This window comes from Hordeum vulgare, chromosome 4H (assembly GCF_904849725.1).
Source record: "Hordeum vulgare subsp. vulgare chromosome 4H, MorexV3_pseudomolecules_assembly, whole genome shotgun sequence".
Classification (NCBI taxonomy): Eukaryota; Viridiplantae; Streptophyta; class Magnoliopsida; order Poales; family Poaceae; genus Hordeum; species Hordeum vulgare.
The window spans coordinates 499,355,256-499,369,579 of record NC_058521.1 but is presented as its reverse complement, the minus strand read 5'-3'; the positions used below and the strand labels follow the sequence as shown (position 1 = coordinate 499,369,579).

General features: G+C 49.0%; 1 protein-coding gene across 1 annotated transcript; it reads right to left on the bottom strand.

Moving 5' to 3' along the window:
* Positions 1-9,918: 9,918 nt before the first annotated feature.
* On the bottom strand, positions 9,919-13,508 carry LOC123446696 (calcium-dependent lipid-binding protein-like). Its single transcript, XM_045123255.1, has 10 exons — positions 13,215-13,508; positions 12,683-12,784; positions 12,222-12,272; positions 11,918-12,038; positions 11,709-11,827; positions 11,406-11,504; positions 11,210-11,290; positions 11,030-11,115; positions 10,556-10,949; positions 9,919-10,479 (listed from the first exon to the last, which is right to left on the bottom strand). Exons 1-10 carry the CDS (start codon positions 13,317-13,319, stop codon positions 10,099-10,101), a joined length of 1,539 nt encoding a protein of 512 aa, XP_044979190.1. The 5' UTR covers positions 13,320-13,508; the 3' UTR covers positions 9,919-10,098.
* Positions 13,509-14,324: the final 816 nt, after the last annotated feature.

Below are 14,324 nucleotides of genomic sequence, written 5' to 3'. Positions count from 1 at the left end.
TGTACAAAGGGTTACATGCAACTTCGGCAAGGCTTGTACAAAAGGTGGTTGCCGGGGACTCGGCCCAGCAACCGCGCCTTACGGGTAGAACTTGCGAAGATGCTCAATACTCCATGAGTTAAGAACCTTGATGCCATATTCGGTCTCGAGACAGACTGCGCTAGGTCTAGTGACTTGTACTTCCCGATAAGGGTCTTCCCACTTCAGCGTTAACTTGTTGGAAACCTTGGCGGACTGAACACTCCTAAGGACAAGGTCGCCTTCCTCAAAGCTTCGGGCGTGGACCCTGCTCCTATGGTAGCGGCGCAGGGCCTGCTGGTAGCTTACATCAGGCACAACACCCCGAAGACGATCTTCCTCGAGTAGCGTGGCATCATCATGCCGCAGCTGCTGTTGCTCCACTTCATCGTAGGCAAGCACTCGAGGTGACCCATATATGAGTTCCGTGGGGATAACTTCTTCTGCCCCATATACTAGGGAGAAAGGTTTGGCCAGTAGCTCGATTTGGTGTCGTTCTCAGGGACCAAAGAACCACCAGCAGCTCATCAATCTAGTGCTTGCCGCATCTTTGCAGTCTATCAAAAGTTCTTGTCCAGACGCCCCGCAACACTTCAGTATTCATCCTCTCGACTTGCCCGTTGCTCCCTAGGTGTGCAACAGAGGCGAAGGAGACCTTGCTTCCAAGGCTTTAGACGTACTGCATGAATATGCGGCTTGTGAACTGGGTGTCTTTATTAGTGATTACTCTCTTGGGTACTCCAAAAATGCAAACCAGTCCCTTCATGAACTTCATAGCTGACTACGCAGTCACCTTTCCAACTGGCTCCACGTCGGGCCATTTCATGAACTTGTCGATTGCTACGTACAAGAACTCGAAACCCCCGGCACCGCAGGGGAATGGGCCCAAGATATTGAGCCCCTAGCCCGACAATGGCCAGGATAAAGGGTTCATGTGGAGGGCTTGCGCTCGCTTATGGATGTTCTTGGAATGGAACTAGAACGCTTCACACTTGGAGACTAGCTCAATTGCATCTTGGAGGGCGGTGGGCCAATAGAAACCCTGCTGGAAGGCTTTTCCAGGAAGGGCCCTTGATCCTATGTGCGACCCACACATGCCTCCGTGATTCTCCGCCAACAACTTTAGTCCTTCTTCCTGGTAGATGCACCTTAATTTCACACCCTTGGGTCTCCTTCTGTACAGAGTGTCATCGACAAACTGGTACATACTAGACTGACGTGCTACTTTTTTGGCCTATTCTTGTTCTTCGAGAAGTTCTTCTGTGTGAAGGAATTGGGCGATATGCTGCACCCAAGTCGGAGCCTGTGGCTCGACGGCAAGGACTAAAGGCATCTCCTCATTCGTGGGAGCGCTTACCTCTACTGCGACAACCTGGGGTTCCGAGGGAGGGAGAGGCTCACCAAGCGAAATGGAATAGACTGCGGCAACTTCAGGAAGCTCTACCGGGAAATGTTTGTCGGAGTTTAGCTTTATTCTTTTTCTGGTCCTCATCGAAGGGGATACAAACGATTGAGTGAGGTGAAGGACAAAAACTCCTGGTCCCACAAGAAGCTTCTGCGCGGCACACTTTGAGAGGTGATCGGCAATGCTATTTTCTACACGTGGCACATGTTCTGCCTGTAGCCCGTCAAAGCATTCTTCCAACTTCCTCACTTCCTCTATGTAAGCCTCCATCAACAAACTCTGATAATCTTTATTGACTTGCTTCACCATGAGATGAGAGTCTCCTATGATGATTAGCTTCTTGACCCCCAACTCCACTGCGATTCTGAGTCCCGCAAGGAGTCCTTCAAATTCGGCAGTGTTGTTGGTAGCTTCCTCCCGGGGTAAGTGCATTTGGACCACGTACTTGAGGTTCTCTCCGATGGGGGCGATGAAGAGCACACTTGCCCCGACACCCTGGAGTGAGAAGGCACTGTCAAAATACGTGACCCATTCCTTAGGTGCTTCCCTGCCGGGAAGAATGGTTTCTTGGACCTCTTCGTCTTGTGTGGGCATCCATTCAACAATGAACTGTGCTAGTGCTCTACTCTGGATGGTGGAAGTGCTTTCGTACTTCAACCCAAAACTTGATAGCTCCAGCGCCCACTCGACTATCCTGCATGTGGCATCGGGGTTCCTCAGGATGCGCTTTAGTGGAAAACGGGGGACAACCGTGACCTCATGGGCTTGGAAGTAGTGGCGCAGCGTCTTCGAGGCCATGATGAGGCTGAAGATCAGCTTTTGTACTCCAGAGTACCTTGACCTAGGCCCTTGTAACAGGTAGCTGACAAAGTACACTGGCCGATGTACCACTTTCTTCTTCGCTAGCTCTTTGGTATTCTCCCTGCCAGCCAGTTGGGGTTCTTCTGAGTCTGCCTTGGGCGTTGCCACATATTCCTTGACTTCTTCCCCGCCAGTCTCTGCCGCCGCAGCTGCATCTTCATCTACTTCTCGCCGCGCCACCAAGGCCGCGCTAACCACTTGATTCGTTGCCTCCAGGTATAGAAGAAACAACTCTTGCGGCTTGGGAGTGACCAAGGTGGGAACGAAAGAAAGATATGTTTTCAGATCTTGTAGCACTGCATCTGCTTCTGGGGTCTACCTCATCAGGCCAGCCTTCTTTAGTATTTTTAATAACAACAAGGCCCGTTCAACGGATTTGGAGATGAGTCTTCTCAACGCGGCAACGCATCCGGTCAGGCATACTTGCCCGAGTTTCGATCGTCGGTATCTCCATACCTAGTTCAATCTCATTACCGGCAAGTCTCTTTAATCGTTTCATAATACAAGATCCCATGACTAACCCCTTAGTCACATTGCTTGCAAGCTTGTTGTGATGTTGTATTATGGAATGGGCCCTAAGATACCTCTTCGTCATATAGAGTGACAAATCCTAGTCTTGATCCATGCCAACTCCACAGACACCCTCGGAGGTACTTGTAGAGCATCTCTATAGTAACTGAGTTACATTTGCGACGTTTGATACACACAAGGCATTCCTCCGGTGTTAGTGAGTTGCATGATCTCATGGTCATAGGAACAAATGCATTGACATGTAGAAAGCAATAGCGGTAAACTGGATAGGATCAAATCCTATGCTTAAGGTTTGGGTCTTGTCCATCACATCATTATCCTAATGATGTGATCCCATTATCAAATGAAAACTCATGTCTATGGTAGGAAACCTTATCCATCTTTGATCAACGAGCTAGTCCAGCAGAGGCATACTAGGGACACTTTGTTATCTATGTACCCACACATGTATTTGAGTCTCCAATCAATACAATTATAGCATGGATAATAAATGATTATTATGAACAAGGAAATATGATAATAACTACTTTATTACTGCCTCTAGGGCATATTTCCAATAAGTTTCTCTTGTTGCCCCAAAATTACCTTGATGCAAGAGCCATGTGCTCATGATAAGCACACTTGGTGTCTTCGGGGAAAGTTTCCTATTCTTCTTCTTCATCTACCTCCAAAACAGCCTTGGCCTTCAAAGCCAGATTGGGGGAGTCTTCTCTTGACCGTTGGACACGATCTTGAGCATTGTTAGTGGTCTTGTTCAATATGTTCATGGACATGAACTCATCCAACATATCGCTTGAGGACAAGGAGTGTAAGTCCGGCCTTTGACAGATGACAGAGGACATGGACTTGTTGAAAGGCATGATAGCCTTGAGAAACTTATGACTGATCCAGTTGTCATCCACATCCTTGCTTCCATCATCTTGAAGAGCAACGACAAGCGTTATCACTCTTCGGTAGAGCTCACAAGGGTCCTCATCCTCAATCATAACAAATTCATCGGCCTCATCAAGGACCACTTCATAGTTAGACCATTTAATACTTGAGATTACCTTGTACATGGAAATGATGTTCTCCCAACAATCTTTGGCACGCGTGAAGGGATGCAAATGAGCAAGATCTTCAATAGGAACTGCTGCTTGAAGGATGAACAAGGTGGAGTGATTGAGCTGATTGTTGACCTCTTCTCTTGGATTGAGGTTGCTTGGATCATGTGGGTAGTAGCCTTGCTCAATGATTCTCCAAAGTTTTGTTGAGCTATGATTGAAATGAGCCTTGATACGAAAAACCCAATTAGCAAAATCATTCTTAACAAATTTAGGGGGGCGGTAAATAATATGCGGTGGGTAAACCAGTCCTCGATAGACCACGGTAGGAGGAACCGAGCCAAAGGTATTTGCCCCACTCATTCCTTAAGGAAATTTATTTCTATCACTACTACCATTCTCCTTTTCGGAGACGGTCCTCGAATCCAAAGTTGTGGGATTAACCACATGCAATGGATTGGTAGAAAGTAAGCCATCAAGGAAATCTTTGATCATGTTTTTGACCTCAATAGCCAGTGAGGATCTAAAGGTGGGCATAGCCTCGTTTAGATCCTCTTGGTAGACTGAGTTCACAACCCCTGCCTCGAGCAACTCCACAACCCGTCCCTCGCCGCCATTCATACTCTTTGGGTGGTGAAACCCTTAATAAAGAGACGTAGCTCTAATACCAATTGAAAGGATCGATATGGTTGACTAGAGGAGGGTGAATATGCAACTAGCAATTTTTATGTTTTCTTCAACAAATTAAGTTTAACACCAAATAGGTTGTCTAGATATGAAACTAAGTGAGTAACCTATATGATGCTAGCAACAATAATAACAAAAAGGTAACTAAAACAAGTAAAGGTAAGAAGCAACCACAAGTGGAACCGATGAAGATGAGGATGTGTTTCTGAAGTTCCTTCCCTTTGAAGGGAAGTACATCTCCGTTGGAGCAGTGTGGAGGCACAATGCTCCCCAAGATTCCACTAAGGCCATAGTATTCTCCTCACGCCCTCACATAATGTGAGGTGCCATGATTCCACTAGTGGTGCCCTTGAAGGCGGTGACTGAACCTTTACAAACAAGCTTGGGGCAATCTCCACAATTGAATTGGAGGCTCCCAACGAAACCACGAAGCTTCACCACAATGGACTATGGCTTCACGCTGACCTGTTCTGTCTAGGATGCTCAAACACCCAAGAGTAAAAAATCCACACAAGAAAGTATGGGGGAATCAAGTTTCCTTTGGTGGAAGTGTAGATCTAGATCTCCTCCTTCAATCCCTAGCAAATCAACAAGTTTGAGTAGCTAGAGAGAGAAATCAGGCAAGAAAGCTTGGAGGGCATTAATGGTGGGGAATAAGAGGTAAGAGATAGGAGGGAGGTGGAAGAAGCCGCTCCTTAAATAGTCGCCCTCTCTTCCAACTGTTACAGCCGATTTCTCACACGGGTGGTACAACCGCTGCGTGCACCGATACAATCGCACCAACCCTAACGCCTGGTACAACCAGTGGCCGAGGCGATAGTACCGGTCATATAGGAGGACAGGAACTACCGCCTACCACCGCCCAACAACCGGTCGGAAACCATAGAGGAATCACCATCATGCGGTGTTGGGTGGTGGTTGACACAGCGCAACTGCCAGGGGGAAACAGGGATGCGGCTAAGTCCTGGGCGGTAAAACCACCAGAGGCACCAGTAGTATCGGTTAAAAGATTTGACACGAACTACCGGCACGCAACCACCCAAGTACAACACCAAACCAGAGACATCTCCGGTTGTGGAGTGGTACTCGGCCGGTACAACCTCTAGAGGTGCTACGGCGGTACAACCGCTGGGTAACAACCTAAGAGCAGTTGTTCCTGACTTACCCATCCCAGCGGTACAACCGCCAGAGACAGAGGTACAACCTCCTGAGAGAAAACAACTGCTTAGAGAAGGAAAGAGGGTCTCTTTCAAGGATCGTAAGAAATCATGACGGGAGATAGAATGTTGTCTATGTATATCGATTCACCCACTACCTTCCTATATGAATTCCCTTTTAATAGTACGGGTTATCTACGACCAAAGGAATAAACATGTAGAGAACACCGTCTTCTTTCTTTTTCGTCCGGAGGGGTAGTCCAATAATATTGTGTCCAAAGTGATGTCCCTGAATACCTTGACACATGGTTAAATCACATAATGAGTTGTCATCATCACCAAAACACTAATGAAGGAAAATGCCCTAACAAATGGACACGAATATCATGAATGCACTAAAGAACATGCAAACTTATGTAGATAGCATGTAAGGCATATGAAGCATAATTATAGCAGGATGCATCTGCTACATGACTGTGTTACAACAACATGAACATGGTTTGAAATGCAAATACAGTATGATGTCATCAATAACAGTACTATTGCTAACATGATGAAAGATAGTATGAAATCCTAGCATGACATAGAAAGTAATACTAGCATGTAACAAAAATTGCGGATGAAAACATATTATGAGTCTACTGCAGCTACACACACACAGGGTTCAAGTAAAAGTCATCATGCAAGTCTGGTGCTCATGATAAGAGGTTGGCTTGCCTTGGGTGGACGAATACGCCAGATGGAAACACAATGATCCGCGGAATACAACATGTGAGAAATGGCACTCTTAGAGAAAGCCTGGAATTGAAGAAGGGCAAATATTGCATTTTCAACATGTGCCAACATTATGTAAATGACCATCAGAACGGTCTCGACGAACTGGGAACACGGGCTTTGGAATTACCTCAATTAGAGTTACAGTCGCAAAGTTCTGACCGTTCGTTCGTTAGGCAGGAAAGCACACAAAAACCTATTCACTTCTACCTTTAATGGGAGAACACTCACAATATAATATATTCGGTCGATGGCTAGGCTGAAAACATTTTCCAAAATATACACTTTCATAAAGAAAGCGCACTATAATTATAGCACGCAGCACAATACGCTTTCGTAGCAGGAAGACGTATTAGCACAAATGCGCCTCCACTTATCCGAGTCACGTGTTGGTCGGTCAACACCATAGCCGCTGACACATGGGGCCCACCTTGTTGTTCTTCTGGCCGTCTTCTTCCTCTCGAGCAGAGGAGGAGGCCTCGGGCCGCACGCTGGTCGTCGCCCTGCTAAACCCGAGGGCCGGCCGGCGAGCACAGCGGCTCGGGTGCGCTGCGTCGCGCCCCGTAGGTGGCCCTGGGGTCGCCCAGGATGGCATGTCGTGCTGGCTCCGCATGCTGGGCGCCATGGTCGGGGGTTTCGGAGAGGGAGCCTCGCCGGAAAGGCTTCCCTGGCTGTATGGAGGGAAGCTGTGGCTCGACTAGCTTCGAGGGGATGTCGCCCATGACGAAGAGCGTGAGGGGAAGGGGCTAGGAGAGGAGCTCGGCCATGGGATCGACAGCGGACGGCTCGACCATTGGGGTAATGGGGAGCTTTAGAGGATTAGGGGATAGCTGCGGAGGTCGAGGGGACTCGAGGGCATGGCTGTGGAAGGAGGGAGAGGTGTCACGCGGTGCGGCGACGTGGCAGAGCTCCGGCGAAGATTCTGCCACCGGCACAAGTGGCCGGGAGCTAGGGGACGAGGTGGAGGGGTGGCTCGGTGCTTCTGGCGAGCTCATGGCGCGTCGTGGCGTACTGGGCAAGAGGGAAGGGGCCTCCTAAGGGGCCAGGTAGCATGCAGAATGCACGCTCTAGGCATGGTCACCGCACGCACACGGACTTGACACGCGTTCTGGGCGGCTTAGCCATGTATGGTAGGTTGAGTACTCCCCCACTATCTGATAGGAGCAAAGGAACAAGAACTATGGCCCACCAGGTGATCACATCAATCACAAAAACCTTTCTGCAACAAGGTGCTTGATATATTTTGTGGGCAAAGCATAGATCCACCTCGCTTGGTATTTGGTGGAGGTTAGTGATCCACTAAGGTGACCATTGTGGAAAACTGACAACTCAAGAGGTTGGACCTAGCTGGTACTTCCTTTAAAAAGTGACCAACTGGCCAGAAATGGAAAGGAGAGGGCTGGGTAAAAATGGCAAAAGGTATTGAGTTGATTTTTGGTTTGCTGTGATAATATATCACTATGAATCACCCTGCAAAATTTTAGCTCCATTGAATCAAGGAATCTAGCACTTTCTACACAAAGCTGCACACAACACAGAAACTTGCACTGGATCATGTGCTCAAACTATGAACTATGGAACTTGATATAAGGATGGAAATAGTGAAGATATACCCAAGAGAAGCTCCACTAATTATTTGAAAATTTTGTTCGCTACCAAACTGGTAGTCCTTTGGAAAGTGGCAAAAAGGCAATGTTAGGCAAATACTTTTACGAGGGCTTGAGATAGCCACAAAGATCAACCCATAAATTTTCATGAATTTTAGAGATGTCTAGATATCACTCTGACTTTGATTTCCTTAGGAAGACATGAAAAGAATTAATCCAAATTAAAGAATATTGCATATGAGTATATAACTTAGCAATACTATTGCATATCGAAGGTTTGAAGATGAAGGTGGGATCTTGATCGGCATCAAAGCACTAGACAAGGTTCTGAAAAATTGAAAAATAACTGAAAGCTCATGATAAAGATCTTAAAAACGGAAGCTTGGAAGCAATAACATCACAAAAATAGATAATCCAATCTTGGGATGTTACAACACACACCCTAGGTTGGATACAAGGACACTGAAAACAACAACACCACCCAAGCAAACTCCTAGCAAACATCAAATGAAACTCTAAGCACTACTACGAAGTTGTTGGGGCCCTCAACTGTGGGCGAACCACCGTGAAGAGGAGAAGTCGTGTATGACGAAAAACAGGCTTCAAGGCGGCGCCTTCAGCAAGGGAACGACACCGTAGCGTCCTCATCGCCCCAGGGATTAGGGTTTCCCCAAGAGCACCACGGTGACAGATTAGATGTCGCGACGGTGCCTTCAAGAAGGGGGGCGACGCCAGAACACCGCAACCACCGGCATGTCAAGACAGAACGGGTTTTCAACCTAGCCAACACTCACCATCACCAGATTGGGTTACGGACAACCGCAACGCCGACAATGAAAGACACACCCCGGTCAACATGTTGCCCACACGGCCATGATGATCGGACATCGCCTAAGTCGCATGTTTCGCCCATGAGCACGCCGGCTTCCACCAACTGGGCCGCCATCACGGCATCCAAGCCCCACCCTCATCCATCGGTACACCAAACCGAGCAGCCGACCTGAATGAAGTAGAAGACCCCCCCCCCCCCCCCCCCAAGCAGATCTGGGCCAGGGGGACTCAACAGCCACCCGAAGCAGCCGCCACATGCCACGGAGGGGGCACCCTGCCACCTCCGACAGGCCTCACGCGCACCCACACCGCACCATGGAGCCACCCCAGCCGAACGAACCCGTAGGTGAAACCGTAGAAGAGGGAGGAAGCTCACCCCAAGTCCATCGCAGACAAACCGCCGTTGGAGCATGTCCCGCCGTTGCAGCGGGAAGACCAGGCCGACCACGAGGTTGCAGCCACTCCGCTGCAAGCTCCACCACATCGATTCCCGGATGGACCTCCGTCGCCGCTCCGCACTGCCCGCCGCCTCCAAGGACCAGATCCAGGAGGATCTGGCCGGAGACGCGCCGGACCGCCACCACCCGATCTGGTTTTGTCATGGCCGTCACACCGCAGACGCTTGCCCAGCCGCCGTCGCGATGATCCTCACCGCCACCCTGGAGCTGCACTCCACTGGCCCCCGTCCTCTGACGAGGACCCGCTCGGCGCCGGCCGTGGTTCCCGTGTGGAGGGGGAAAAGGAGGCCCTCCCGCTGCCCTTGCTGGCCGGGTTTGCCCAGCAACACTGCTGGGCAGCGGCGAGGGAGGAGGTCCGTGGGAGGAGGAGAGAAGAGGTGGAAGGCTAGTAGGGTTCCCCCGGGTGCTCGCGCCGCGGGAGGGAGAGGTGGGGAGCCAGGCTCATTCTGTGTTAGACCGAAAATCAGGCAAATGATTCCTAAACTACACCAGCTATGATTCTATTTCATACCAGATGTAGATACGACGGATACTTGAATACGAACGGATGCAAAAAGTGTTCGAATCAAATCAAACACAAATACAAACATTTAGTATGTTTCTGATAAAAAATTGATGGTGAAAAAAAGGAGAGAGATAACCACTACCGGTAGTCGTACTGGTAACTAAAGAGTAGCAGGACACAGCAACGGTAAAGCTAAGCTCACAGTTGCATCAGACCATCAGTTACTCGTCGACCGTCGGCACGCTCGCGGCGCTGCGCCTCTGGCTACTGAAGGGCCCTGTGACGGCCTTGCTGATGCTTTTGCTGGCCTTGCTGATGCTTTTGCCGAACGCGTCAATCCCCGTGCCCACCATTGCCACCCCCGACCCGGCCATGTGAACGCCCGATCCGGCCATGTGAACGCCTGAGCCGGCGGCGGCAGCGCCAGCGGCGACGCCCGTGCCGGCCACGTTGGTGACCGTGGACGCCACGCCGCTGGCTGCGTCCGCGGCCCCGCTGACGGCCCCCGTCCCCTCCCTCGTCTTCATCCGCTCCTCCACCGTCCTCTTCTCCAGCTCCAGCGCCCGCAGCGCCTCCTCCTTGGTGTACGGGTGGTAGAACACCTGCGAACACACAGCTCGATCGAGTTCTCGCTCGGTCCGAAACGTAGCACAGGTCGAGGAGAAGGCATGGGCTTACCCTGATGGTAAGCACGCCCCGGTCCTTCTTGTCCTTGACCTTGGTCGTGTCCAGGGACGAGAGCAGCTGCACGTTGATCTCCTGCACGGTCTCCACCTCCAGGTCGCTCAGGGGCACCTTGGCGATGCCCAGCCTCTTGTCCTGCTTCAGGCTGTCCTCGTCGAACACCTCCAGGATGATATGCTGCGTCTCCTTGTCCTCGGCGATGAGCTCGAACGTCTCGTTCCACTCCGGGTTGAGGTTGTCGTCGATGACCCGGGTCTTCTCCTTAAACATGGGGCGGATGAAGAGCACCACGTAGGGGTCCGACTTGCCGATCAGCTCCTTGTTCTTGAGCGACTCCGCGCGCACCACTGTCACCGTTACCTTCCCATTCGGCTTCAGCTCCAGATCACTGCACGGAAACATGTTGTCAGACACAGGCAGACAGACACTCTAATTTCAGCTCCTGACCGAGCTATCTGTCAACAGAACCTTATGTCGACGTCAACGCCGCCCAGTGGAACGACGATTCTGTGCGGCCATTGGAGCATGTCAGTGATTAAGGATGCCACGGTGTCCTACAAAGAAAAGGAGTAACCAAAAAAATCATCATCCCTCGACACACACAGAATGCAAGCAGCAAGAAGGGGAGGACGGAAACTCGGGACATACGTCGATCATGTCTGAAAGTCCGGGCATCGCCGTAAGGCTTCCCCCGACCGCCTTCAGTATGTAGTCGATCCTCGGTTTTGGCTGAAGGCGGTGCAGAAGAAACAATTTACCGTGGTAACACATAGAGAACCGGTAATGCTCAAGGATTCATGACCGGAGAAAATTTAGAGTGGTTGCAAGAAGCATACGTACGTACCTCTGCCAGAAGAGCGATAACAACAGCGGAGATGCATGGTATCTCGTCAGACAATTGGAAGACCACGCGGATGATAGTGAACACCTGCAGGTTCTTGAACTGTATACAAGCAGTAAAGCATAAGATAATTGTTTTACCATTTGTAATCTGATTGAAATGCTTGTGCAGCAGTGCTACTTGCAAATAGATATTGGAGCAACAGAACTTGCAAGGTCAAATTTCACCGGGTTCAAACTGTCACTGAAAAATTACAGAAAATTTAAGGCAGTCCGATTTAGTCAGGACGGCGGCAGATTTGCAGACCTGAATGGGGAGTGAAGCGACTAGAGTTTCAACTGCAAGGATGATATTCGGATCCCCGCCCCACTTGAAGTCGATATCCATTGTGATTTGCCCTTTCTGAAAGCTCTGGACCCGAATGCCTGGACAACATCATCACACATCAGAAGCCTTTAGAACAAGACTATCTACCACTTAATACTGTGGAATTAACGCCACGTTGTCCTTCCAACCTTCAATTTTGGGTGGCACGGTGCCTAGTGAGAGTCTGCTGAACTTGAGTGAGGATATCCCCACCGGTCGATAAACGTCGAGTATAGGCTCCACTGAGTCCCTGATGACCATGGTTGCTGCCTGTAACCAAATGCGACTGTACATCAGAACAGATGACAACAACAACAGAGTGATAAGTAGTTCACGGGTTATACTTCAAAAACTCGTTAACTCTATAGATAAACCCTCTTTTTCGTCTAAACGAAAGGACGGCGTTTCTGCCGAGAAAAAACTGGAAGAAGATAAGAAATTAATTGTGTGTACCTCCTCAACAAAGGGCCAAAGCTTGCTCAATTGTCTGTTGAGCCATTTAACCTGAAGAACAAAACCGAAATGTCTAAGTAATAAAGCAAGCAAAACATCATGTGAGCATATTTTGCAAGGAAATGGTTGTAAAATGTCATCCTCATATCGGCTGTTGTTTTCAGCTTACACCCCTTCATAATAATATTGGGGTAATTTTGTCCTAATGTTTTGACTTTTAAAAATATAGGAATTTGATAGGTTATCTAGTGGTAGTATGAAATATAATGTCTTCTAGCATCAATTTGTTCATTCGAAAACAGAGTACCACCACTTGTAGACGCAAAGACACGCAGACGTATGCTCGCACTCCGTCTACTAAAGACTAGAGTGGTGGAGCTTGTTCTTCTCCATATATTACATGCTATCGTGATTAATCCGGAGTATGGAAAGAGTCAGTAATACAGTAAGCAGCATTTCACCTGGTCATACTCCGGGAATGAAATCCATTGAGGAAGATTTTCTCCGCATATTTTCCTCAGATCTTCACGGTTGAGAGATCCTAACGCACTGATCTCAGCAGCCTGTTTCAAAACGATTTTTTTTATATATATAAGGTTATCTCAAACAGATTACGAAACAAAACTTTCACTCGCAGTTTCGTTTCAAATGACAGTGTAAAAGCAAAAAAATAATAATACTAGAACTGAAAGGAGTTCGCAGAACGAATCTACTCCGCTGCATTGCCGTCAGAAACTCAGGCTCGGCCAAATTTCAATCCCCAAGTTGCAGCTCAGACGCAAGAAAGAGTTTCAGAACGCACATAACCAACGAATGAACCTGGGAAAACGTTCTCAAGCCTGAACCCATCTAGCGGATCAACACAGGCTCCAGCCTGAACATGCATCTACGAGTGGATGTGAAGAGATCATCGACAATAACACAGCGCAAACGTCCGCATGAAGGCCCGGACAATGGCGGTGATCAATCTACAGCATCGGCCGGTGCACTTGCCTTGGCGCTGCGTTTGTGGGCGCGGCGGGACATGGCGTGCGCCCAGCCGGCGATGAGGGCGACGCCGACGATGAAGCCCATCATGATCCCCGAGATGAACCCCATTTCTCCTGCGCGTCGCCTGGATCGCGATCGGCGGAGGGATTGTAATTTTTTGGAAGATCCTCGATCCAAATTCTATTGCTGTGCGCTAACGCTCCATTGAATTTGGGGGCGAGTTTTGCGCGTGCAATAACGTGCGATTGGTGGAGATGCCTGTGATCACGCTTGCTTTTGCATGGTTGGATCCGCGCACGCTTTTTTCTATTGAGTTTTCACGCGCCGAGTTGCCCGAGTGCTGGACGAGCTCCATCGCCTCTAAAAGGGTTGTCAGGTAACGACATTCCTAAGGTAGTACCAGATGGGCCCAATACGCTGCTGACAGATGGGCCATGTTTTTTTTTTCTTGAGGGGTGGCATATGGGGCCATGTGCTAGAGGCAAACAACAAAAGGGAAGGCTAACATCAAAATCACGACCCAAATATGTAGTGAGCTTTTTAGGCATGTCAAATCGAATGTTCTTCATGACAAATTATATTTGTCGAGGATGACAAATTTAGTGGACGAGCATGACAAATCTGTCGTTCATTTTGTGTCACGAAATTCTCGTGCTTGCAAATTAAATTTGCCATCCTCTCGCCAATATAAGTTGCCATAAAAAACGTTTGATTTGCCATGCCTAAAAATCGGATGCATTTCAGTAAAATTAACCATTATCCATGTATAAAACATCATCATTAGGGCATGTGCATCAGTTTAGATAGACAATATACTATAATTATAAAACTCTAATGGAGACGGTGGCAAGCTAGATGCACAATTGATCTCACGCCGATGAGTGGTGGACGGTGGTAGCCTTGTTGTGGGCACGTGTGCGGACTTGAATACATGGGGGTAGGAGTGTGGTTGAGGTGTGCTCTGGTTATGGTGGTCGGGCGTGGCATGGATGCCCGAGCGGCAGCCTCAAATAACGGTAGCGTGTATGCTTGTGTTCTTCGGGGCAAGATGTCTTGCGATGGGATGTCATGCAGTAGTGCTTGGCGGCATGCGATGGAGGTGTGTCGTGCAAC

Coding starts and splice junctions, on each gene's coding strand:
- LOC123446696 (XM_045123255.1), bottom strand. CDS start 13,319: ATGGGGTTCATCTCGGGGATCATGATGGGCTTCATCGTCGGCGTCGCC. Junction 11,828..11,917: donor CGTGCCACCCAAAATTGAAG/GTTGGAAGGACA, acceptor GATGTTGTCCAG/GCATTCGGGTCCAGAGCTTT. Junction 10,950..11,029: donor GGCGTTGACGTCGACATAAG/GTTCTGTTGACA, acceptor GTTTCCGTGCAG/TGATCTGGAGCTGAAGCCGA.